Below are 24,175 nucleotides of genomic sequence, written 5' to 3'. Positions count from 1 at the left end.
TCCTGAAGTCTTTCCCTGTGTCTAGGACTCCTTCAGCTCTATGAAACCCCAAAGGGTGATGGGTTAATATCTCGTCTCCCCATCCCAAGAAATTAACTTCGGCCCTTGACGGTCAGACTCTAAGAGTCTCGCCTTTTTTTCTCTTTTGTGAAGGAAAGTTTTGGCTTTCCTATTCAGTGTGACCAGCTAAGAGAGGTGATTTTCGGAGGCCAGGCACAGGCAGTCCAAAAATAGGGTACTCTGGAGCCCAGACAAAAGAGAGACTTAGGGGAACATCTTAAGAACCCTCCAGGACCATTGATCACAGACACATCAAGCCTTCTCTGTAGCCAAAAGCAATAAAAGAATAACCTCTGTTCTGTAGGGAGGAGAGTCCATGACAGTTATGAGACTTAAAAAGGCTATGTATATTAAATATTAGTAGCCACAAACAGTCCAAACTCTTCACTTAACCTTTGAGAAAATAGGCACCCAGAGTGTGAAGTGACTTTACAACAGGTCAAAGAGCCGATTGGTAGACTTGCGACTTGCAGTCCAGTGTTCCTTATGCTCCGCCACTAAAGAGATAAGCCGGGGGGGGGGGGGGGGGGGGGGGGGGGGGCGCGGTTTGGGGAGCTCAGGGTTGGCTCACCCAACAGGAGGAGGGGACCACAGTCGTTTTAAAAGAGGAAGTTGCCAAGTGGAGCCTGGAGCAGCTGACGTGTTTGTTAGTGCTTCTCTGGCTCCTCAGCCAGGGTGATCCATACCAGCCACTGTCAGCCTGAGGACCCTTTCCTCCCAGGAAGCGTTGTACCTCAGCTGTCCTGGGTGCCTTGGGCTTACTGGGAGAAGGGTACAGAGAAGGAGAAAGATGGTGGGCAGAGCCTTATTTTGGAGTTTGTTTAGAAAGAGAGTAAGGAGAGCTTCTGCTCAAATTCTCTCAGCTCCGGGCTTGCGGTGGGAGTCCCCACTCACCTTCCAACAGCCTGGCCCAGTGATGGGCGGGGGGCGGCTGCCATTTTCAGGCCCGAGTCCCACCTCTTCCTGCCTCCCTGCCTTTGGCCCCCATCAGGCCCAGCGGAAGCTGCGGGGAGGCACAGACCAAGCTCAAAGCTGCTTTTATTGGGGAGGAGAGGGACTGAATGGAGTCCTGACAGATTAAGTGCTCCAGGTTTAGGAAAGAGATATAATAAATAGGTGATAACTGGGGAGGGCTCCCAACACAGCGAGAAGGGGCACCGTTGGTCTCAACCTCTGGGCTTTCTCATCCTCTTTGCTGTACGAGCTGGGGTGTGGGGTTCGCTGCAAACTGGGGACCTGAGAGTGGATTTTTCAGGGCTCCAAGGAGTATCAGATCTGCCATCTTGCTTGTTGTGGGAGGGTCTTGATCTCCGAAGTGTCTGGGTTGGTGCCTAATGACTCATCTGAGGAAAGAAAAGGATTGAGGTGAGGCGGGTCATGTTGACAATCGGCTTGGAGGCTCACGGCATGCCTGAGCACGTGAAGTCAAGCCTCTGGGGGGGAATATCCTGTGCCCAGTACCTGTCGCACCCCGTTCTAGCCCAGGACTGGAATGGAATGGAATGGAATGGAAGCCTGCGAGCTTGTCCACCTGGCATTCTCCCTCCCACCCCGGGGAGCATCCAGCATTTCCTGTGCGGGTCAGGGGCCCAGGGTGTCCTCACCCCCAGCATCCTTCTGACGGCTTCTAACCGCGCCAGGACCCGTGGGGCCTCCTGTGGACACAGCATCTGTAGCTCCCCGGGTCTCATGTGACGCACCTGGCTCCCTGTGAAGAACCCGAGGCTCCTCACCGTGCTGGGAACGAGAACAGCAGGATCTATCAGCAGGAGAGCGGAAGAACTTGGGCCTGCGTATTCGGGGCGTGGTATATTCTGGAGTATCGGACGGATGGGGGGCTGTTTGGGCTTGGAGGCTGGGGTTACAGGAGAATTCAGGGAATAGGGTATCTGGAGGTGAAGGAGTCAGATAGGCATGTTGGCTTAAACCAAGCTCAGGACTCCTGGCTTTGAACTGAGAAATGCCCTGGGAGAGAATTTTGTGGTGGGGAGGGGTGGCTGGCAGCTGAAGTTCTTCCCGAGTTCTCGGGGGATCCTGCTCTCTTCCTCCAGGCAGAGGCTCCTCATTCAGTGTTCTTGCACAGGCATGGACACACCATTCTCCTGCTCTCTCTAACTCAGCAGAGGGGGGCACTGTGGGTCTCTTCTGTCCCCCGCATGTTCTGGGTCTCTGGTTTTCCTTGGCTATTATCGGAGTCCTTCGAAGAGGTTCTCCCGACACGCCCTCTGGGGCTAGGCACTTACACGGTGGAGAAGCTCTCAGCCTGCAGCCAGGCTGTGACCTCCTCAGGCGTTGAGCTAAGTCGAAGCATTGGAGCCTAGAATCAGGGGAGCTGGGGGTAAGAAGCCATCGCATCTCATTTCTTTTTTTTTTTTTAAGATTTTATTTATTTATTTGACAGAGAGACAGCGAGAGAGGGAACACAACCAGGGGGAGTGGGAGAGGGAGAAGAAGACTCCCCGCTAAGCAGGGAGCACAATGCGGGGCTCGATCCCAGGACCCTGGGATCATGACCTGAGCCGAAGGCAGATGCTTAACCTACCAAGCCACCCTGGCGCCCCTCTTCTCCTTTCTACCCACAGCCCCCATCATCCAGGCCCCTGCTCTGGGTTCCCGTCAAGACTTATCTCACTCCATGGTTCACTTATCTGGTGGGGACAAGGCTTATTCTCTGCTCTGGCCCCATGATAAACTTGGCACATAGTAACCCTGTGGTGATACAGATGAACTTGAACCAGGGCTATCTCCTCCACTTGTCATTGAATCCTTCCTGCTCCCACCCCTGACTTAGATCTTCTGGATAGTCTAGGCTGGGTGCTACCCAAGAAGGTGACTGGTTCTGGCTCCCAGAGGCCCCCGACTGTAGGGGCTCTAGGATGTTGCTGGGAATGTAGCCGCTCTGTCCCTTCTCATTCTTCACCAGCCACCACCGCTTGCTCTGGTCCAGGACCTGCCAAGAGTCACTACCTCAGTCACCCAAGCCTCTGTCCATACCCCACACCCCCCGCCAAGGCATTCTTCCTTCCTGCCCTCCCCCATCCTTCTTCTCCCTATCTAGGCCACCCACCCCAGCAGCCCCATACCCAGACCACCAACGCCAGGCTGCCTATGGCTCCCACCAACCACCACCTCCTTTTCTAGGCTCAAGCCCATGTCTCACCTCCAGCGCCTCTCCCTGGGCCACAGTCAGTTCCTGTGGGTTCCTGGCTTCAAACTCATATAGGACTTGCATTTTCAGGGCTGGCTTGACAGGTCTGGGGCTGGAGGGCACGTGGTTAGGGTTCCCAGGCTGAGGGCCATGTTGTGTCTCCTCTTGAGCAAAGTAGGAGGTGCTCCCTAACCCAGAGCTTCCCCCCCACCCCCGACCACACACAGAGTCAGGATGGCTGGAGAATGGAGCCCAAGACTGAGTCCCTGTCCCAGCCCCAGAGACCCAGATATCTCCTGCCTGGAGTCTGGTGGTGACTGTTCGGCTGCCACAGGGTTTAATGGCAGGTCAACGTAAGGCGGGGATTGGGGTGGGGGTTCCTGCAGGCAGGAGGGGTCTGAAACGTCACTGATTTCTGAAGACTCTGTTAGCAGTGGACGTTTCTATGTCTGAGCTCTCCTCTGAGTGCTTTATACCTGCGCTCTGGGAAATCAGAGGTAGTATGTCGAGATACAGGTAGTATGACGAGAAGGACTGGAGTCTGGGAAGGTAAAACACTGCTTTTTTACCCAAGGTAGGGGAGGCACGTGACTGGCTAAATGTGAGCCCAGAGGGTCTGAGTTGTAGAATCCACAGATCCACTGGGTCAGTCCCACCCCGGCCTCCCCAGAATCATGCAGTCCCGACTAAGCCCAGGGCGTACCGGAGGGAGGTAGAGTTCTGCTGTCCTGAGGGTGCCTGTAGGGAAAAAACAGAGAGAGCAGGAGCAGGGAGTCAGCCAGCATGGTGGAGGGGAGCCGGGGTATCAGACCACGGCCCCACTCGCACACACCCGCCTCATATCCCCTCCCCTGCCTGGCCACCACGCAGATCTGGGTCCCTCTGTGACCCCACCCACCACGTAGGTGTCATGTGACTGTGGTTTGGCCTGAGAGGGCAGAAAGTAGCCCAGAGACCAGGGCTTTGAGCAGGGCTCTTTGCGAAGCTCCCCTGACCTGGTTGGAGGGTTCTGGAAGCTGCCAACCATCATAGAATGTGGGTTGGTAGGGCAGGGGCTCAATGCCTGTCCAGTCGGCCCTGGGGAGAGAGAACAAAGCTGAGTCCACTCAGTGCCGGGCTGCTGGGTGTGGCGAAGGAGGAGATGACGGGGCCCAGCCTCGGGGTCTTCTAGGGAAGGGAGGACATGGCCCGTGAGCACGGATGAAAGGCCCCAGACACTCATACAGGGGCACGCAGTGAAGCATGCACACCTCCCAACGTGAGGGTATCTGTGGCCCGGCCTCATCCCTGCCCTGAAGTGCAGATACAGCAACTCCGGACTGGGGGTTTGGATCAAAGGGGTGGAACCACAGACTGTTGGGGCTGGAAGACCCCTGTTGGGGTCTCAGGCAGGGCTTCTCTGACCTGTGTTTCATTTCTTGGCAGCGCTCTCTTTCTTTTGAGCTCACTCGTGGGTGGGACTCACCTTACATCACAGAAGCTGTTGTGGTTGAGTCTAGGGTGGGGGCTGCTACTTGCTTCCCAGCCTCCCCCCTCCCCCGGTCCCGCTGCACCCCCACTGTAGGAAGGGCAGGGCTGTTTGTGGCATCCAGGCTTGTTCTGCTAGGAATCTTCTCCCGGGGAATCCCCACTCCCCTTGAGGAAGTCCCTCCCTTCCTCACCAGGCCCCGGGAGTACTGCCTCTCTCCCAGTAGTGCTTCCCCCGTGTCTGGGTTTCTTACTCTAGGGAGCCCTGTGACTGCACCCTGAGTACCGTGGGTGGGGCACTGGAGGCAGCTAATAAATATCTGCTCAGCAGGAACAAACACATCACTCTGTCTTCAGAATCTTTTTAATTGCTTCCCTTTCTTTACCCTAAAAACATGCTCAAGTCTTCTCTTGATCCTGTTAATACTCCTTTTAGACAGTCATTCTAGAACCTTCTCTTTTCTGAGAACGTGTTTATATGTCCTGCCTACATTTTCTTAACCCTGGGTCTTTCCTTACTTTTTGCAACCTGATTTTTACCTCTCGAAACTTGTTCTTGGGGACACCTGGGTGGCTCAGTCGGTTAAGCGTCTACCTTCGGCTCAGGTCATGGTCCCAGGGTCCTCGGATGGAGCCCCTCAGAGTCCCTGCTCAGGGGGAGTCTGCTTTCTCCCTCTCCCTCTGCCCTTCCCCCCTGCTTGTGTGCTCTCTCTCTCTGTCTCTCATGCTCTCTCTCAAATAAATAAAATCTAAAAAAAAAAAAAAGAAAGAAATTTGTCCTTCGAAAGTCCCAATAATCTCCCAATTGCCAAATACAATGACCTTGTAGGGTCTAAATGCTTCTGGATTACCACAGAATTTAGTGCTATTTATAACTTCCAGTCAATTTGCCTAAAAGCAAATCACCTGAGTATAATTTGCCAAAACTCAACTCTTTTGAGGGCTTTTACATCTTTTTGGTTAGTCTCTTTTCTGTATTATCTCTCCATTCATTCATTCACTGATTTTTGGTTATTTTAAGAAATTGGAAAACATTTTAGGGCACATTTGACTTCATTTTATATTTGAAATAATAAACAGGGACAGAAAAGAGAATAGAAATTACCAGGGACTGGGGAGAGGGAGGAATGGGTACAGAGTTCTGTTTAACTAATTGTTTAATGGGTACAGAGTTTCTGTTTGGCACGATGAAAAAAGTTCTGGAAACAGTGGAGACGGTTGCATAACAGTGCAAACGTACCTAATGCTATCGAATCATACACTTTAAAATGGTAAATCTTATCTTAGGTATGTTCTACCACAATGAAATCAATAGATGACATTGAATCATAATTCATGTCTTTAGATGAATCGGGCAAAAATTCTTCTAATGAGGCTGCACAGGGAAGGGCTGCCCATTAGGCAGGAGACTCACTAGCACAACTGGGCTGATTTCATGGTCGACTCTCTCTCTTTCTCTTTCTAAAACCCTCTTTTCTCCTGGTTTTCACACCCCTGCTTTTTTGTTTCTCCTTTCAACTCTCTGGAATTTCTCTTGGCCTCCTTGACCCTTTCCCCCTTTTGCCACCAACCCGTGGAAGTGTCCCTTCCTTCCTCTCCCACGGGATGGTGCAGGCCTCCCTGGCTTAAGTGAGTTCTTGGGGCTCCCTCCAGAGCCCTTGCCTCTAGGTGGCTCCAGATGTCACCTTTTTTTTTTTTTTTTTAATATTTTATTTATTTATTTGACACACAGAGAGAAAGACAGAACAAGCACAAGCAGGGGGAGAGGCAGGCAGAGGGAGAGGGAGAAGCAGGCTCCCCGCTGAGCAGGGAGCCCGATGCGGGGCTCGATCCCAGGACCCTGGGATCACAACCTGAGCCGAAGGCAGATGCTTAACCGACTGAGCCACCCAGGCGCCCCCCAGATGTCACTTTTGTGCTGACTGTTCTCAAACCCACGGGCCAGCTGGGACCTCTCTCCTGAGTTCCGGTGGGGGGGGTTGTACCTGGGGAACGTTTCACTGATGCCCCAGCTCCAGCTCGGCGCACCCCCAGCTGGTCCCACCTCCCGCTCGCTCCCCGCGGCCTCCCCAGCCAGGCCTGATTGTGCTGTGGCCCATCTCACGGCCACACGGGATACCTCTTTCTCTCTCCACCCCTTGGCCCATTGGTTGCCAAGTCTTAGTGATGTTACATTGGCATCGCTTCCGTCAGCAATCCTTAAGTTCTGGCTGGATTGAGACAAAGTTTTCACTTTGTCCTTGACCAACATGAGAAAATATTTTAATAGCAGGTTGCCAACTCTGCTTCTTGGGAAGAATTGTCCTTTTTTCCTTCAGTGGTGGGGGTGATGGTGAGCGGCCATTTTGGTCTTTTTTTTTTTTTTAATTGTTTGTATTTAGTCTAGTAAAAAGTTGGGAATTCCATGTAGAGTCCCCCTGGATCTATTTTGAGTTATTTCTGGTTTGTGACAACCGAGAGCCTGCCGTCTCCAACGTCCTGCCCGGTGCCCCCATGTCCCTTGGCCTGGTTCAGTTCCAGCCTTGTCCTCACTCACCGGCTGGTGGTCCAGGCCACACCCAGCTTCTTCCAGAAGTCACTCTCAGCCGGGCTGAGGCAGGACTGCAGCAGGTCGATGGCTTCGGTGGTTAGGAGGGGTGAGATCACTTGGGCTGCTAGGCCAGGCTCAGGGCACTGGGCCAGGATCTAGGGGAGGGACGGAAGATGTCAGAAAGCTGAGGCTCTCCCAGGGCCAAACAGGAGTGGGAAGGGGCCCGGAATTCCTGGCTTCCCCCATTGCCTCAGGCCTGCTGCTCCTTCCTGTCTCCCTTGGATCCCTGGCATCCTCGGACCGACCCCAGCCCATCTCTCCTGTTGAGGGGTTCTGTACACAGCAGGGGTGGTGTTTTGGAGTCAACGAGGAGGTTGTATTGTGGTGAGCAAAGTGCAGACCCCACAGCCTCCCTCTGCCGCCTGACTTCTGCCCCGGCCTCTGCTCTATCTTAACTTCAGCCTGTCCCTCTTCATCACCCTGTTGTCCCCAAACTCACGGAGTCTAGAAGTTGGAAGAGGATGTGCACGAACTCAGGGGCGTTCCTCTCCTGCAGCCAGATGGCCAGCTTCCCCTGGGGACACAGGGCGCTATGTGCTACTACCCTTCACCCTTCCCCACCTTCACCAGGACCCCAGGACACTACAGTTGTTCAGGGCCTTGGGTGGGAGCCTGGTACTCTCCAAAAGTCCCAAGAGGAGGAGGGCAGGTTCCACGGGGAGAAGCTAGAGAAGGAAAGGACTTGGGGGTGTCCACGAGACCAGAGAGGAGGCAGTTACTGGGGTGGGATGAGGGGGGAGGGCTGTGGAACTTGTGAGGGGTCACATACTAGGAGGTTGAAGCTGTACTTGATCTTCTGGAAGCAATCGATATACTGGGCCCGTGTTACCACTACAGGGGAGGGTGAAGGTGGTGGGTTGTAGATCATCCCAAGACCACATCCCCACCTCTCTCCCCTCCCCTGTAGCCCTCAGCACTCACCCCACTGATCCTTGCCCTTTTTCTTCCCCAGTCTCTTCTTCTTATGACTGTTTGTTGCCTGGGCCTCCTTCAGCTTTCCCGCAAATAGCTCGATGTCGCTAAGGACATGGCTTAGTATCTCCTGGACCCCAAACAACCCGTACCCTTGAGTGGGCAGTTGGCCCACCCTGGAAGCCCCCCCACCCCCGACCCTTTCCCTGACCCTTCCCCACCTCCAACTAGAGCCTCAGGCCCAGCCCAGAGTCTGATCAAGCCTCCCTGTCCCTCCTCAGTCCCGGGCCTGCCTTGGCCATCCTGGGACCGGGCCCAGAGAGCCTAAGCCAGCTCAAGACAAACTATGGTTACCTCGTCCCTCTCTGGGTTCTTGGGGGATGGGGGCTGCCTTGGAGGAGGCAGAGTGAAGGTGCTTTGTTCTCGGACACTCAAGTTGTGTGGTGTGCCTACAATGGAAGGGGACAATGGCCCAGAGCCTTTTTTTGATCTTTGATCCAAAGCTTCCTTTCCACCTGCCCTCATGCCCCACACTTACTGTGCTCTGGGGTCGTCCAGTAGGGCTGTTTTGGAGGAGGCCCCTGCTCTGGTGGGGGTACCTGCTCCTTGGAGAATGACCTTTCCAGAGGAGGCCCCCTCCATCTGTCTTGGCTGGGGTGACGGGCAGATTGGGGTCTGCTGAGCACATGATGGGGACACAGCTTTGACAGGCTTCTTGGGACGGAGGCTCTTCCCCAGGATCAAGGGATATCACCACCCCTCTCCAGGAGATCCACCTGCCCTGCTCCCTGGTCTCCAGCTGGACTCCACCCTGCCTCACTTTCATGCCCCCTAGGCCCTCTCAGTCCCATGTCAGTCTCCGGGGACAGTCTCCAGTGTTCCCTGGGCCCAGTTCCATCTCCTCCCTCATGCCCATCTGCATCCTAGCCCCAGCCTGGTCCCTCCCCAGTTCTAGGCCCAGGTTGGTTGGGCCACAGGCTCCTGGGCTCCCCCAGGAGTGGGGCTAGGGCCTGGCCCACCCAGGCCCAGGCTCTGAGGTCCTGCAGGTGGGCTGGGACCCAGACTGCCTACCTTTGCTCTTGCCCCTCTTCCAGGGCCTTCTGCAGGCAGGTCTTTAGTTGCTCTGCCTGGAGGAAGCAGCAATCAGGCAGGCTCTGTGTGTGTGTGTGTGTGTGTCGGTGGTGGGAGGGTGCTGGGGGGAGAGTGATGGTCATTGGACACTATGCCCACTCCCTCCCCAACCCTGCCCCTGGTCCCTCACCCCCACTTCCTGGCACTGGAAGAACAGAATGCTGGTGGCTGGCAGGCCTGACTCCTGCACCGTGACGGATAGGACGGAGCTGTAGGAGCAGGAGTTCAGCACCGTGTCCACGGCCTGGATGCTGTCCAGGCGGTAAGAGTCCAGCTCCTCCTGGGCCAGAAGGAGAGTTCGGCCGTGAGGTCACTGAGCGCCGCGGTGGCTGCTGGGAACCCCGAACCTGGGCCGCCCCAGCTCGCCTCGTGGCTTGGGGCAGGGGTGTCGTCTTCCCTGACCCTGGTGCCTCTGTCCCCCAGCCCTCCCTAGGCCTGGGTGCATACTGTATATGGGGACAGGTGTCCTATGTTTGGGGCACAGGAGGGGTGAGTCCATGCCTGGTGCTGGCTATCCACAACCCATGTTAGCTGTGACCCACTGCAGAGTCCAGGGGGGGCTGACCTTTGTCTCGATGTCCAGCAGCTGGAGCTTGCCATCTTTGGCCTGCAGGAGCAAGTCTTGGCTCCACACCCGGCCCTGAGCATCCATCTCCTGCAGCTTCCTCAGGGCATCCTTGGGTTCCTGGACTTTCTGAGTCCCCAGCTTACACGTCATCAGGTGCTGAGGGGAAAGGAGGATTGGAGAGGGGGCACACAGGTGGTAGTGGGCAGGGGTGGGGGAAAGACAGCAGAGGAGGAGGACGTGTTCCTGGCCTCCTTGTCGGGGAGGTCCCAGGCCATCCCCATAGAGCAGCCTTCAGTGGCCAATGGGAGGCCAGGAGCAGTTGAGCTAGGATAAGGCCCCCGAGTCAGGCTCTGATGAGCTGCATGCGAGGGTTTAGGACTCTGGAAGAAGGATGTCATGGCCCTTAACAGTCCAGGCCAGCAGAGGGGGCTGTTTGGAGGTAGATGTGGGCCCTAACAACCCAACAAATAAAGTCAGAACTCCTCTGGGTGGGATATAGGACCCTCAGATTCTGTCCCTGGCTTTCTTTGCTCCCTTTGGGAATCCACCATCCCAGCCTGATCCTTCTCCTCACTGACTGAACAGTCCTGCCTCCCTGCCTTGGCTCATGCTGTTCCCCATACCCAGAATGCTTTTCCCACTTCTGCTAGTCTATTCCTTCCCAGTCTCCCAGGAAGATCAAGAGCTCCCTCTCTGAGTCTTGCCCGATGAGGGCCATAGTCATCTCGGTCTCACTCAGAGCCTTGCCCACTGCTAGTCTGACGATCCTGGCAGGTTTTTGCTGTTATTCTCCTTCCTCAAGGAGACCCCTCCCTTCTCCCTTCCAAATGCCACCTTCACAAGCCACAGCCCCACCCCTTGCCCTCCCTCCAGGCCCTTGTTGGGGGGGCAGCCATTGCTTCCTGCTCCTGACGCCCCTGCCCTGCTCTCTGTCCAGGCCTCAGTGCCTCTCTGGGAGTTCACGCTGCCTACATATTCTGGGGCCCCTGACCTCATGTGCATCCAGGACACATCTCCTCTTGCTCTCATCCACCAGGCCTGAATGGAGCCAGTTCGACCCCCCGCCTCTGTCATGAGGCCCAGGACTCCTGGCCCCAACCCACCTGGCAGGCTTTGGGGGAGCAGCATCCCTGCTGCCCTGTGAGCCTCCAGACCACTGTCCCTGTGTCCCTCCCTGCTTCTTCTCCCTGGGAGCCTAAATCTGCTGTCTGCCCCAGGTGCTTCAGCCTGATCAGGTGTCTGCTCTTCCCCACAACACCCTTCCAGCCTGCCCTCGCCCTATAGTGCCAACAGCCCTGCAGGCAACTAGATCTCACAGTGCCAGTGCCGTTTGCCCAGGCAGGGCTGGAACCTTCTTTCCAGCCCCCAGTGGCGCATGCCTGCCCTGGGGACTCCAGCCCAGACCTCTCCCCGCCGAGACAGGGCTCTGCTTGCAGGTCCTTGCAGGGACCACCGTCCTCATGCGGGCCGTCCTCCCGCTGCCATGCCAGATCCTGGGCAAAGAGCAGTTCCCCAGGGTTACTCACCTCCACCCTGTGCTGCAGACAGGTGGGCTCGGAGGAGACCTTCTGCAAGTACTCCTTCCGGGACACTGCAGGGTTGCAAAGCAAGGGGATGGAGATGGAGGAACAGATGGGGGGGGAGACAGACAGTTACGGGAGGGGGTTGGTCAGTGAGGGCAGGGGTTTCGGGGAGGGGAGGGGAGAGGGGACCAGAGGGGGAGCTCACGGTAAATGGCTCTGCTGCTGGGCCGGGACATGCTGCCACGGTTAGATGACTCCTCGAACTGACACTGAACCAGAGACAGCTATCAGGGCTGGGGAGAAAAATACCAGGGCAGGACCGGGCAGGAGATGTGCTCTTGCAGCTCATCCCTCACTCAGTCCTGAGGTTTGGGCCAGGCTCTGACCTGGGGTCTCCAGGACCAGACCCAAAACTTCTGGCTCCAGGGGCCTTTCTGGAACCATCCTGCAGCCTGGCCTCCCTCCGAGGAGCCCCATTTTGGCTGGGCCAGGGAGGCCTCAAGGCAGGCTCCTGGCCTCCCATTATTTGGTCAGTAAGGCTCATTCCCGTGGGCTCGGGAAAGCTGTGTGGACAGGCACCTGGGAACATAGCCTGTCCTGGGCCTGGATGTAAAAGATGCCAGGTCCATGGGCTGCACTAGCCTCTGGAGGAAAGGCCTCAGGTGCAGCAGCCTTCCTTGCCAAAGCAAGCTTCTCGAGCAAGCCTGTTTCAGTTCTGCAAATTGGGAGGAGGTTATGTTGCCTCTTAAGCTGAGGACCCACTTAGGGAGGGGTGTGTGTTGTGTGTGTGTGTGTGTATCTGTTTGCATGCGCGTGTGCAGGCATCTTAATCATGGGGCTCTGTAGGATTTGTCAATGATTTGCACTTCCCTGAATGTCTTAGACAGTGAAGACTCCTGTCTCTTCACCTTTCCATACTCTGAACTTTCTGCCCAGAGCCCCTCTCTACCCAGCCCTTGAAATCCAGCTCAAGGGTCACCTCCTCCGTGAAGCCCCCCTTGACCACCATCCTCTCCTGCCCAGAGTGCCCTCCTGATGCCACGGCCAATCTTCATGTTTCTCTCTCACAAAGACAGCTGCTCTGGTTAGTGTGTGAGCCTGGGGCCGTGCCCCTTAAAAAAACCATATTTAATTTTCACTACCATTGCTTGTACTTCTTTGGCTCTACGTGCTGAGCACTGTTCTATGGACTTCACCCTCATCAACTCACTTAATCCTCAAAACAACCTCACCTGGCGGGTGCTGTTATTGTTCCATTTACCAGATGGGGACTCTGAGGCTCAGAGAGGGTAACAGGCCTGAGGGCACCAGAGTATTTCCTGGAGAATGAGCCTAGCCTGGTCTGGCTGCAAACCCTGGCTTTAATTGTGGAGATATGCCTCTGTCACGGGGCTGTGACCTGCTGAGGACAGACTGGTCTTGCCACGGCTGTCTCCCCAGTGCCTTCCCAGCATGGGGCGGGGGGTTGTCTAGAATACACACAAGTCAGAAAGGAAAGCAGGTAAGTACAGTGTGTGTGCAGGTGCAGGGTGGGGTGGGAGAGAACTGAGCATGGGGGTCAAGGGTAAGTGTCATTTGAATGACGTGTGTATGCATCATGAATAGGGTGCCAAGTCTGTGGGTGCCATGCATCTCGGTGGTATGCCTGCATGTACAGCGACGCTGAAACATCCCGGGCAAAGTGTAAGAGAGCAGCCCACACCCATTTATTAGGACTGTTACGAAAATAACAGAGGGTCTGATAAGATGACTCAGGGATGGGGCAATCAGTTGCTAGGAAACAACTGAGGGATTGTGGAGGAGGCGGCTGGCTCTGTTTTCCTTGTTTGGGAGCTAGAAGCCTGTTCCTCCCCACTCTAGTCCCCACCCCCTGCCTTCGCAGGCTGCACACTTCCTGCTTCTAGATATGGAAGATAAAGAAGAGAAAATGAGCTCCGCCTTGGTCAGCCCTACTCCCCTCCCCTGCCCAAGCCAGGATGGTCCATGTGGGTCCCTGTGGGCAGGTCCCATCAGAAGCTCAAGCTCCCAGACAACACGAGAGGGGAGGCAGCTGGCTTTGGCCTGCCTTGCCCTTGAGGGAGTAGGGCTGTGGCTGCCTAGTTTCCCCCATGTATCCCCTGAACTTAGGAGCTTGGCGCAGGGAAGGAGTGTCTGCATCACAGACCCTGGGAGAAGGAGCCCAGAGATGCTTCTGGACCCCTGGCTCCCCCTGTCCTGCTTCCGAGCCAGCTAGCCAGCAGCTGAGTCCCAAGCCTTTCTTGGGCTTGCTCTTCCTGGCTGCATCTGGCAATGGGCTGGAGACCTTGGCCTGGGAAGACACTGGCTTGTTCCCACCACGCCAGGATTGCCTGCGGCGGGGCGGGGCCCTGATCTTACTGATGGCCAGGCCTTACCTGTGTTCCGGTGAGGTTTGCCCCCCGACGGGGGCTGCTGCTTGAGCTGGTGGTCCGGTGCTGGCGGTGGGAGGGCAATGTCTTCTCTGCCGGCAGCCACAGACAGAGGCCCTGTGGCCAGGCGAGCCCTGGGTGAGCAGGCGGGCCTTATGGTGATGGGGCCACAAGGCAGCCACACCTGTGCTCTTTGGACTCCGGTGGGTGTGGAGGCTTCCTAGGCCACCACCCACTCGGCACAGAAGCGGGACCTGTGGCAGTGCCAGGCTTAGCCAGGGACCCCTGCGGCCCAGCCTCCTCTGCTTTCCTCCAGAGTTGGGGTGTGGCCTTTTGGGTACCTCCGCTGAGGTCCGCATCAGGCGCTAGGGCTGGGGCCAGAAGGAGCGGGCCCCCTTGGCCCAGGGACGTCTGGCGTCTGCGGTCAGGGGACAGGTGGCTAGAGGTGGCCCCCAGGCCTTGGGGAAGCTGTGGACTGGCACGTGCCCGTGTGAGTGCGTGTGCTACACGAGGGGACGCACGACCGTGCGTGCCCAGGTGGTGCGTGTGAGCAGGACGTGGATCCTGGAGGAGCAGATGGGCACCGGGGACAGGGACCACCACGGGTATTACATGGAGGGCTGAGACCTTTCCTGGCAGGGCCACTTCATTCTGTCCTTTCTTCTGTCTCCTCCCACCCAGCAGGGAGCACACCCCCCCTCCCCCCCCACCACCCAAGTCCTTGCTCTTCCACTCACTTTCCCCGCCCCTGCCTTGTACCCTCAGACCTCTGGTCCATACCTGGCTGGCTTCGGCAAAAATGAGAAACAGAGGCTTGCCTTTGTCCCTATTCACAAACACACCCAGTCCCTGGGCTTCCTTTTACTTAAAAACCTTCCTTGGCACCCAGGGTGGGCCTGGCTGCCTGCCCTCTGGGAGCTCCCAGTCTAACAAGGGGGCAACATATGAACAGACACCAAGGGAACAAGGCAGGACGAGAGAGGAGAGGAGAGGAGGGAAGTCCAATGTGGTGGTGGATCTCGTGGGCAGAGGTCGGGACCTGGTAGGTGCTAGGATCTGTGGAGAGTCCTGTGGGCTGGGAGCAGAGCCTGCATCTGCGTGCCCATCCTTGGCTTCCCCGGGCCACCCCGGGGAGATCTTGGCTGAGTCCGCGCCCCCAGCCCAGCCAACACTGCACTGGATGGTCTGGAGTCCGGGGATTGGATCCCCGCCAGGGCCTTCCCCACTGGCAAGAGTCCATCGGGCTGCCAGCTTCAGAGGCCCAGGGTTCAGGTGCCTGCTGGGCCAGCCCCGAGCCATGGCCTCATGGAAACCCGCCCTCCAGGCCTCTCCGGGGCTCAGCCTCTTGGTCCTCCAGCTTCTTTCCGGATAGGACAGCCTGTCACTGGCCTCCTCCAGTCCCAGCCCCAGCTTCCTCCAGGCTGTAGCCACATTCCAGCCCCAGCACAGGCCCCGGTGCCCAGCTAAGCCCGTGCTCCTGCCCGGGTCAGGACAGGCCGGTACTTTGCAGTCTCCCCTGACCTCAGTGCAAGGACAGTAGGCTCTCGCACAAGCCCGGGAGGAGGGGGCAGGGGCGCCGCCCACCGCAGAGAGGCACGTGACTCTTAGGGCAGAGAGACAAGGAGCACCTCGTGGCCCCCTCGGCTCTTGCTCTCCACAGTGCCCTGTAGGGGTGCCCTTGGGAGCATGGGGGCCTCCTCATACAGCAGCCCTTTGCGGCCTGGGCAGGGCTGGACCCAGGGCTTCTTTGGTGCCGGGCAGTGTGGACGTCTGCCAGAGGGGAGCCGCTCCAGGGAAGAGGGGCATTAGGAGGGATGGAGAGGCCAGGCCATCCATCCCTGGGGATGTGGGGGCCATTCCTGGTGCTTTTGCACAAAGACAGTTCCTGGTGCCAAAGCAGTTCTTTAGTAAAGTAATCTTGGCTGGGGCACCACGAGCTGGGACTCAGAGGGCATCTCCTTGAACTGTGAGGCTATGAGGGCTTTGGACCTCACCCACTCACTCACTCGCTCATTCACTCCCCAGCTCTATATGGAGGGCTTCCTGTCGGCTGGGCCCCATGCTGGATGATAGGAGACACCTTGGGACTCAGCCTGAGCTCAGTGTCTCCCTCCAAACAACCAGCCTCCCTGCCCGTGCACCCAGCTCAGTGGAGGCACCAGCACCCAGCCAGACGTACGAGCAGGATGTTGCTGGTCGGCTGCCTCCTCAGAAGGCCCCGCCACCTGCGGGTTCCCTCAGCCTCTCATAGGAAGAGGACGCTGAGGAGTGAGAGCTAGGGACAGACACAGGTGCACAGGCTTTAGGCTGAAGGGGCCAAGGAGTCCCTCCAGGCTACCCCGGCCTGGGCCTCTCAGAAATTCCAGAGCAGGCCCTGCTCAGTGCCAGGGAACTCCGGAGGAAAGAGAGGTCTGCTTGCCTGAAGGGCCATCACGGAGGGAGGGCAGGACTCCAGTATTTGGGGAGAGAGGCCTGCTTGTGGCTGAAGGGGATGGAGAGCCAGCTAAGAGCACCTCAGGCTCGTGGAAGCAGACGCCAGGGCAGGGTCCACCTAGAGCTCGTGCGGGTACACTGCACGGATGATGTCGGATCGGGAGCTGGGGCCTGAACCGTGGCCATGGCTCAGAAACAGACCCTATTTCCGGCCACTGCTGCCTCCGGTCCTGGCACCTGGGGGCAAGTGGCTTCTGTGGGCCAGGTAGAGGAGTCGATGAGAGACCTCATGCCTGCATTTGGAGCTTATATTCCAGAGGTAGAAGAGAGGAACAGATATAAAGGTAATCAAAGCGCTGATAAGTGACAGGAAGGAAACCAAGGGGGGTGGTATGATTGAAGGCATGAGTGTGGGAGGATACTTCGCATGTAATCAGAGAAGACATCTGAGGAGGGGACCTTCGAGCTGAGATAAAGGGTTTGAAAGGAGATAGTGGTGTGAAGTGCCCATGGAAGCGGCACAGCGAGACAAAGATGTGGCTGCTGGAAAGGCAGCTGGGAGACTGAAGTGGAAAGGGTTCGGGGAGAGGCGGTCCAAGGTGGTCTGAGGTGGGGCAGGCAGGGCTGGGCGGTAGTCACAGTGCACCAGGCTCTGCAGAGCACGGCCAGGAGTCTGGCTTTTATTTCAAGGGCCACTGGGAGACGCTGGGGGGTTTTGAGTGGAGGAGTGGTGTGGTCTGATTCGTGTTTTAGAAGAGCAGGCTGCAGTGGGGGTGTGGGCCCAGGGCGACCGAGGGGCAGCTTGGCAGCAATGGGGAGGATGCAGAGGGCAGTGAGGATGTGGGTGGACTGGCTGGGGCGCACTGTAGTGGAGGAGGAGAGCCCTTTGGGGGGACTCAGAGTTTGGGCTTGGACAACCAGGCAGAGTTATGGTGACCCTTAGTGAGGTGGGGAAGACAGGAAGAGAAGGAGGAGCCGGGAGGAAGTGGTGGCTACAGTTTGAAAGGCTTCTGTGGCCTCTGAGTGGAAGCATAAGAAGGCGGGAGGAACTTGGGAATCAGAAGCTGAGCGCGGTGGGATGACCCTGACGCAGCCATTCAAGACTGCGTGTGGCAAAAGTGTTCAGCCATGTGGGGGGACGTTCACGGCGGCAAGGCCTTAGATGGAAAGAGGGCAAGAGCCGGCCGCGGCGTGGTGGGTCCCGAAGAAGCCTGAGGAGGAGAAGCCACCTGGGGAAAGTCCGTGAGTGGAGGGCAGTGGCCTCAGGCTGAGTGATGGCCCGCCACATTAGGAGACTGGAAGGCGAAGAGGAACCCACCAAGGAGCCTGAGGGGCAGCCTGTGAGCTCTGAGGGGAGAGACGCGGGGAGTGTGTTTCTAGAAGGAAGGAGTGAACGCCTGGGTGAGGGCGGACCGAGGAGTGGGGAAAAGTGCCGAGAGAGAAGAATCCGTGTCCTTGTCCACATGGAGGCCACGGGTGCGCCGAGGAGGGCAGTTCCCGGGAGCCACGGCAGCCGGAGCTGGCTGGAGAGGGTTCGTGTAGGTGGCTCAAAGACGCTCTGCTGGGAATGGCCTGGTGGGGTCGGGGGATGCCATATGGAAACTCGTTCAGATGTGTTTAAGAGGGGAGATATGGTGGCATATTTGCTGCTGGGAGAAGCTACTGGTGAGAGAGCAGAGACACGGAAGGACTGACGACTTTAGGAAGCTGCCAGAGAATGGGGTCGGGTGTAGATGGAGAAGGCTGGCGTCCCTGGGGGAACAGGGGCTCACGGCCTGGGGAGACTCCGCTGTGCTCCCCACTCCCCATTTAGGCAGAGGAAGGCAAGGGGGCTGGAGCAGGAGGAGGTTGGGGGAGGGGGTGACTTGAGGGCATGTAGTTCCTTCTCTGAGGTCAGTGTGGTGTCAGGGCCTTGAATTTTCCAGAGAGAAGGCCAGGCCCCAGGTGCCTCTGGGGACTGGGAGAACGGGGTTGGAATTTGCCCAGCTTGCCCTCAGTCCCTCCATCTCCCATACCCCCAAACCCAAAGCCAGTGCTCAGGCCTTTTTTCTCCTACCTTTCCCTAAAAGTCCCTGGTGGCAGGACGCCATTCTTGGTGTTTCTCAGGGCCCTTCTCCCTGCTTCTGCTCGCTTGGTTCCACCTCTCTCCCGCCTTGGATCCGCTGGGTCACACTCATACATGTCTCCTCCCCGATCCGTGGTATTCTGGGCCTCTCCCTCCTCCTCCTCCCTCCTCCAGGTACAGAGGAGGGAGGAGGCCCCGATTCCCCCAGTACCCCCTTGACCAGACAGCCCCGAAGGAGAGGACCTCAGTGATGTCTGGAAAAGCCCTTCACCAGAGGCCCAGACTTTGCACTGTGATTCAGAGCAGGCCTTCTGGAAAGCGGGCCAACAGGGCTGCTTCGGAGGGGGCAGCCCCTGGGAAGGGCTTGCCCTCTGTGGTCTCGAGGGAGGGGCCTGGCCAGGCCCAGCTCAGGCCTCGCCTCCTGGGCGTGCAGGAGAGGGGCCTCAAGCAGCCCCCCTGGCCCGCACTCCTGCTCCTGCCTCCATGTCCACACGCTGCCCAAAAAGAGCACAATGCAGCCATTCAAAACAGCCTGTAAAAGACCCTTCAGGGATGTGGGGGAAAGTTCATGATGCAGCATAAGCTGGGAAAGGCCCACTCCAAAGTGACAGAGCCTCGGGAGATCCTTGAATTAACAACTAAATAAATTGAAATCCTATAAATGGAAACAGAAGGAAAAAAACCCATAAAGAATCTCAACAAAACCTATAATCATATACATCTAAATAGAAAACAGTGCAATCATACAAATCTACATATAGAAAATCTTCATGATGGGGGCGCCTGGCTGGCTCAGTAGGTAGAGCGTGTGACTCTTGATCTCGGGATTGTGAGCTTGAGCCCCAGGTTGGGTGTAGAGATTACTTAAAAATATAACCTTAAAAGAAAAAAATGTTCATGATGTAGTTCTAGGTGAAAAGGGCTACTTACAAAATGGTAACACTCAATTTTGTAAAAAAAAAAAAATTGCAATCGTGAAATCTTTTGCAAGACAAAAAATTGTCACCATGTGAATCTAAACTTCGATGCAGCACCCGCTGTGACAGGCGCTCTTCTAGGGGGTCAGAGAATGCTTAGCACAACCCAGGGAAGCGATTCTGTTAGTTGCATCTCTGATTTACATATGAAGGCACTGAAGCACAAAGAGGCAGAGAGAGGTTAAGTAATTCGTCTCTGGAATTTGAACCCAGGAGGCCGGCCTTGAGAAGATACCACAAGAACCGAGTCAGTCATCTCTAGCTGTGTGGGCCCTTCCTGGTGGGTTTACACTCTGTTTTGTGCTTTTCTGTATTTTCCAACTTCTTCCCGAAGAGCATGTTACTATTGTAATCCATGCCTCTCTGCTCCCGCTCCACCCCACACAAAATAAATGGGAATTTTAAAAGTAAGAAAACAAGACAAACATATCCCAGGAAGTCGCTCCCCCTGAGGCCCTGGGACTCTGTCCTGCCCCGGGGTGGCTGCCGAAGGATGAGGTCAGTGGCCTGAAGCCTTTGAGGGCCGATGAGAGGGCTCAGATCTCCCCTTTGTCCCACGTGGCCCTTGGGGGTCCCAGAGGCCTGGGCAGTGCCCCCAAGAATCTCAGGCCACCCCACAGAGGCTGGGGCCAGGCCTCATCTTGTTTGGCCTTGAGAGGCCTTGGACTGGCTGTGCAGGCTTCCTTGAGCCTTGGGGAGGTGTGTGTGAGTGTGAGTGTGAGTGTGTGTGTGTGTGCGTGTGTGCGTGAGTGAATGTGAGTGAAAGCGAGATAGAGAGAGAGAAGCATCGGGGTGGCTGGGAGCACAGAGCCAGCCAAGGAGTCTGAAAGCCTCTCCTTGATTTCTTGGCCCTCACACGCCCACCACACATTCCCACCCCACACTGTTCGGCCCCCACATAAAGCAAGGTTCTCCCTCGTAGCATCCAGCTGCCACTGGAACCCTCTTGGTGACCGGGTGCTTGTTACCTTGCCAGCAATGCAGGCCGTGTGGGACTCTACACAGTACAAAGCAAGGGCCTTGGCGTCCGAAAGAATTGGTTGGAATCCTAGTGCTGGCTCTTAGCCATGTGGCCTTGGAATCCAAGCTTTCTGAGCTTCAGGTTCGTCATTTGTCAAAAGGGTGGACGTTGGCTGTGAGGGTTACACAAGACAGCGTGGGTCACATGTCTGGAGCAGGGGAAGGGCTCCACAAATATGCTCCCCAAAGCTGGCCTCCAGGAAGTCCTTCCTGCTGCTCCCAGCACCCAGGCAGAACCACTCAGAGTAGACCAGATCTCTCCCAGGGGCCTCTCCAGCAGGCAGGCTTTCCCCAGCACACTTAGCCACCCCAGAAGTAGGGTGCCCAGGCAGGCTGCCATGTTGGTTGCTCTAGAGTAGTTTCTCAGAAGCTGGCTCCATGGGAATCCCTGGGAAGCTTGGTTGAAAATGGAAAGTCCTGGGCTCCACCATGGAGAGTCCACGAAGGAGTCTCAGAATCCAAGTTTTTACAGTCTCCCCAGTGGTTCTGACGGGAGCCAGCACTCCATCTTCCTCCAGCTGGCACTGTCCTGCCTAAGAAGTGATGAGTGTTTGCTGCCTGACCAGCTTGGACCCAAGAGACTGTCCTTCTGCCTGCCCCTCACTCTCCCCACTCAGCCCCCTGAGTGCGCCCCATGGGGTGTGCTTGGGCCCCAGACAGGCAGCATCCTTCCAGAGAAGCTCGTCCTGCCATGCTCGATTCTGAAACTGGACAGTAGCTGGGGCCAGGAACCCTGGACACCCCAACTCTGATCCAGAATGTTGGTCTAAAGATCTGGGCAGACATCCTCATAGGGCTCCCAGAATGAGCCTGATGAGCTTGCTCTGTGGCTCGGCTGCCCACCCCAGTAGGCTGGAGGTCATAGCCCCATGAACGCAGCACAGAATTCAGGCCACCAAAGGCCCCTGCCCTGCCTCCACCTCAAGGCCTGCCTGGGATTCCAGAACAAGCCTTTGGTGAGAGAGATAGCCAGTGGGGGTCTGCCCTTGGTCTGTGACTGGGATCCAGAGGCCTGCAGAGAAAACACCAGACCCATCCAGGCCTGAGGCGGACATGTTCCAGGAAGAGCGTCGATAGCCGTGAGGCCGGGGTAGAGCCAAGCCCCTGCAGGGGCAGTGGCCTGTCACTCAGAGCAGGCACCCACTGTGCCTGGCCTGTCGGGTCCTCTCAGAATGTGGCCCCTTGGGCTGGAGGTGGCCCTAGACCCACCATCCCTTAACTCCTGACTCCCTGAGAGAGCCACGGAGTCCCGTCCCAGCTGTGGCCAGCTCTGACCGTCACAGCGTTCTTCCCTGGGCCAGTGGCCGGCCCGCATCCCCGGAACATCTATTCCGTGTGCCCCCCCCCCTTTTAGGCAAGTCGCTCAGATATTAGAGATAATATCATACCCTCTAAGAGTAGCCCACATCCTCATTAATGCCTGAGCCCCTGGGTTCAAGTTAAACTCTTGCGACCTCAGTTTCCTCCTCTGTGAAATGGAGACAACTACGGCTGCTGCTTACTGAATGCTGGCCGGGGCCAGGGTGCACGGAGGGTGTCACAGGGGGGCACCGTGGTGATTCAGTCAACTTCCCTGACCCTGGGCCAGCCTCCCAAGCACTGGCTCCAAGCCGGCTGGGAGGAGGTGCTGGCTCCCTCTGCTGTACAGCAGGTGAATCGCAGACACGAAAGGTGGGGACCAGACGGAATAGTCCTTCCTGGTGGAAGGGAGTTCGCCGGGGGCCTGGCCCAGCCTGGGGTTTTACAGATGAAGAAACTGAGGCCAGGGCAGTCACCTCACTGGATGAAGTTTATCTGCGTGGCCCTGGATCGGGGAGCTTGACCCACAGAGGAGAGTTGGGCCATTCTGTCCTACTGGGGTCCCGGACGCCTCAAGCCCCATTTTTTTTTTTTAAAGATTTTATTTATTTATTTGGCAGAGAGAGAGATAGCGAGAGCAGGAACACAAGCAAGGGGGAGTGGGAGAGGGAGAAGCAGGCTTCCCGCGGAGCAGGGAGCCCAATGCGGGGCTCGATCCCAGGACCTGGAATCATGACCTGAGCTGAAGGCAGATGCTTAACGACTGAGCCACCCAGGCGCCCCCCTCAAGCCCCATTTTGATCCCATTCCAGCTCATTCCTCTGGACTGCCCAATGGAGAGGTGGGAATTAGTTTGGTGGGGAGGACATGGCCTGTCCTCAGGCACCGGGCAGAGGCTGAGGCCCCTGACATGCCCTTTCGCCGGTAAGCTGCGATTCCAGGGAAAGTCCTGAAGGGCGAGGCAAGGGATGAGGAGGGGTGGGCTGGGGCGTCCATCCAGAGAACACCATCCCTGGGCAGGACAGAGGCCCAGACAGCTGGGGTTCCCAGCCCGTGCCTCTCAGGGACATAAATGGGACTTTCAGGGACATCTGTGTCCTGCTTGGATTTGCTCATCCAGCTGGTGACAAGTGTCAGGTGAAGGTCCAGAGGGGCTTCCGGCCCAGAGCACTAGCATATTTGGAGTATTCTGGAATCTTGCAGCTTTTCCAAGTTGGCTGTTCATGACAGTGGCTCTTACTTATTGAATATCTCTTGGTAAGGAGTTGTGTGATGGGCTTTATGGGTATTGTTTCTTTTCCTTTCAATGATACGACAAAGTGGGTATTATCAGGGCCATTTCATGAAGGGGAAACTGAGGCTGGAGATGTAAAGAAGTGCTTACATATCTGGAAGAGCTGGGCCATGAGCCCATGTTCTGTGATGCGCCTCTGACTTACTGCTCTGCCTCTAGTTTGTCCTTACCTCCCTGTCTCCCCAGGGATTAGTTATACAACCCCTAAAATGAGCAGCACATTCCTTCTCAGCCTCCCTTCCCTCCCTCACCCACCATCCTGGGTGAGTGCATCCACACCCATAGTTTTAAGCCACTGTCGGAGAGCTGACGAGACCTCCACCAAGGGTTCGAGCCCCAGTCCCTTTGCACCTCAGACCCGGCTGCGTGCCATCTCTTGGTCACCCTCAGCCAATGAGCCTCAAACATTTCAGGCTCTCCATGCTCCACATGGAGCCTGCTCCTTCCACAACCCCCATCTGCTCCTCCCGTGTCTCCATCCCAGTTGTGGTCCCACAATCTGCTCCCCACAGGCAGCCACCGAGTCCTGGGTCTTTCTTCCTTAACTCTACAGAATCTGTTCATGGTTTTCCTTCCCTGCAGTTACTGCCTTAACTCAGACATTGATCCCCCCTTATTCCACCACAGCCTCCCAAACCTCTCATGGGGGTCTCCTCCCCAGGGATTCTCCTTCTGCTCCTTCCCCACCTCTGCCCAACGGATCTATTAAAATTCAGATCTATACATGTCACTCCTCTGCTTGTAAATCCTTCAGTTGCTCCCATTGCTTTAAGGAAAAAAGCAAGCCCTAGATTCGTCCATGGCACCCAAGATCTGCCTTCGGCCTCTGACCATCTCACACCCTCCCCACCCCAAACCCAGCCACAAAGAGGTACCCAGAGCCCCGACCTCGCGGCACCTTCTGCCTCCCCAACTTTTTTGCCTGGAAGTCCTCCCAGATTCCCCTTCGCCCTCAGCTGGTTCAGGGTTCTGATCTGAGAGGGCACACCTCTTCTTCCATCTCTTGTCCAAAACCTTAATGCAGGATATTGGCGAAGATTTCGATTTTTCTCCACTAGATGTTGAGGACAGAGTTTTGCGTCTTTTCCGGGTAATGCCCACTTGAACCAGTAAGGTCTAATGGTGAGACCCACAGGACAATGGGGCTGGGGTGGCCTTTGTCTTCTAGAACAATCCCATGCAGGATGGCCAGGCAGGCCCTGGCACTCGGCCCACCCCTCACGCCCTCGACACCCAGGACCACCTCACCAGTTGAGGGGCCATTCCCGGGTTGGCCAGCAGGGGGCAGGACGGACCCAAGA

At 56.7% G+C, this 24,175-nt stretch overlaps 1 protein-coding gene across 1 annotated transcript; it reads right to left on the bottom strand.

Annotated features, from left to right (window-relative positions):
- Positions 1-489: 489 nt before the first annotated feature.
- Positions 490-11,678, bottom strand: EPS8L3 (EPS8 like 3). Its single transcript, XM_035020278.1, has 19 exons — positions 11,605-11,678; positions 11,403-11,467; positions 9,874-10,032; positions 9,439-9,588; positions 9,249-9,304; positions 8,716-8,852; positions 8,532-8,656; positions 8,187-8,307; positions 8,035-8,096; positions 7,705-7,779; positions 7,212-7,360; positions 4,204-4,285; positions 3,912-3,946; positions 3,221-3,329; positions 2,882-3,010; positions 2,304-2,377; positions 1,665-1,797; positions 1,018-1,063; positions 490-557 (listed from the first exon to the last, which is right to left on the bottom strand). The coding sequence occupies exons 1-19, from the start codon at positions 11,633-11,635 to the stop codon at positions 490-492; spliced, it is 1,806 nt and encodes a 601-aa protein (XP_034876169.1). The 5' UTR covers positions 11,636-11,678.
- Positions 11,679-24,175: the final 12,497 nt, after the last annotated feature.

This window comes from Mirounga leonina, unplaced genomic scaffold, assembly GCF_011800145.1.
Source record: "Mirounga leonina isolate KUSES-001 unplaced genomic scaffold, KU_Mleo_1.0 Mir_173, whole genome shotgun sequence".
Lineage (NCBI taxonomy): Eukaryota > Metazoa > Chordata > Mammalia > Carnivora > Phocidae > Mirounga > Mirounga leonina.
Note: the sequence above shows the minus strand (reverse complement) of the source record. Positions and strands in the feature narration are given on the sequence as shown.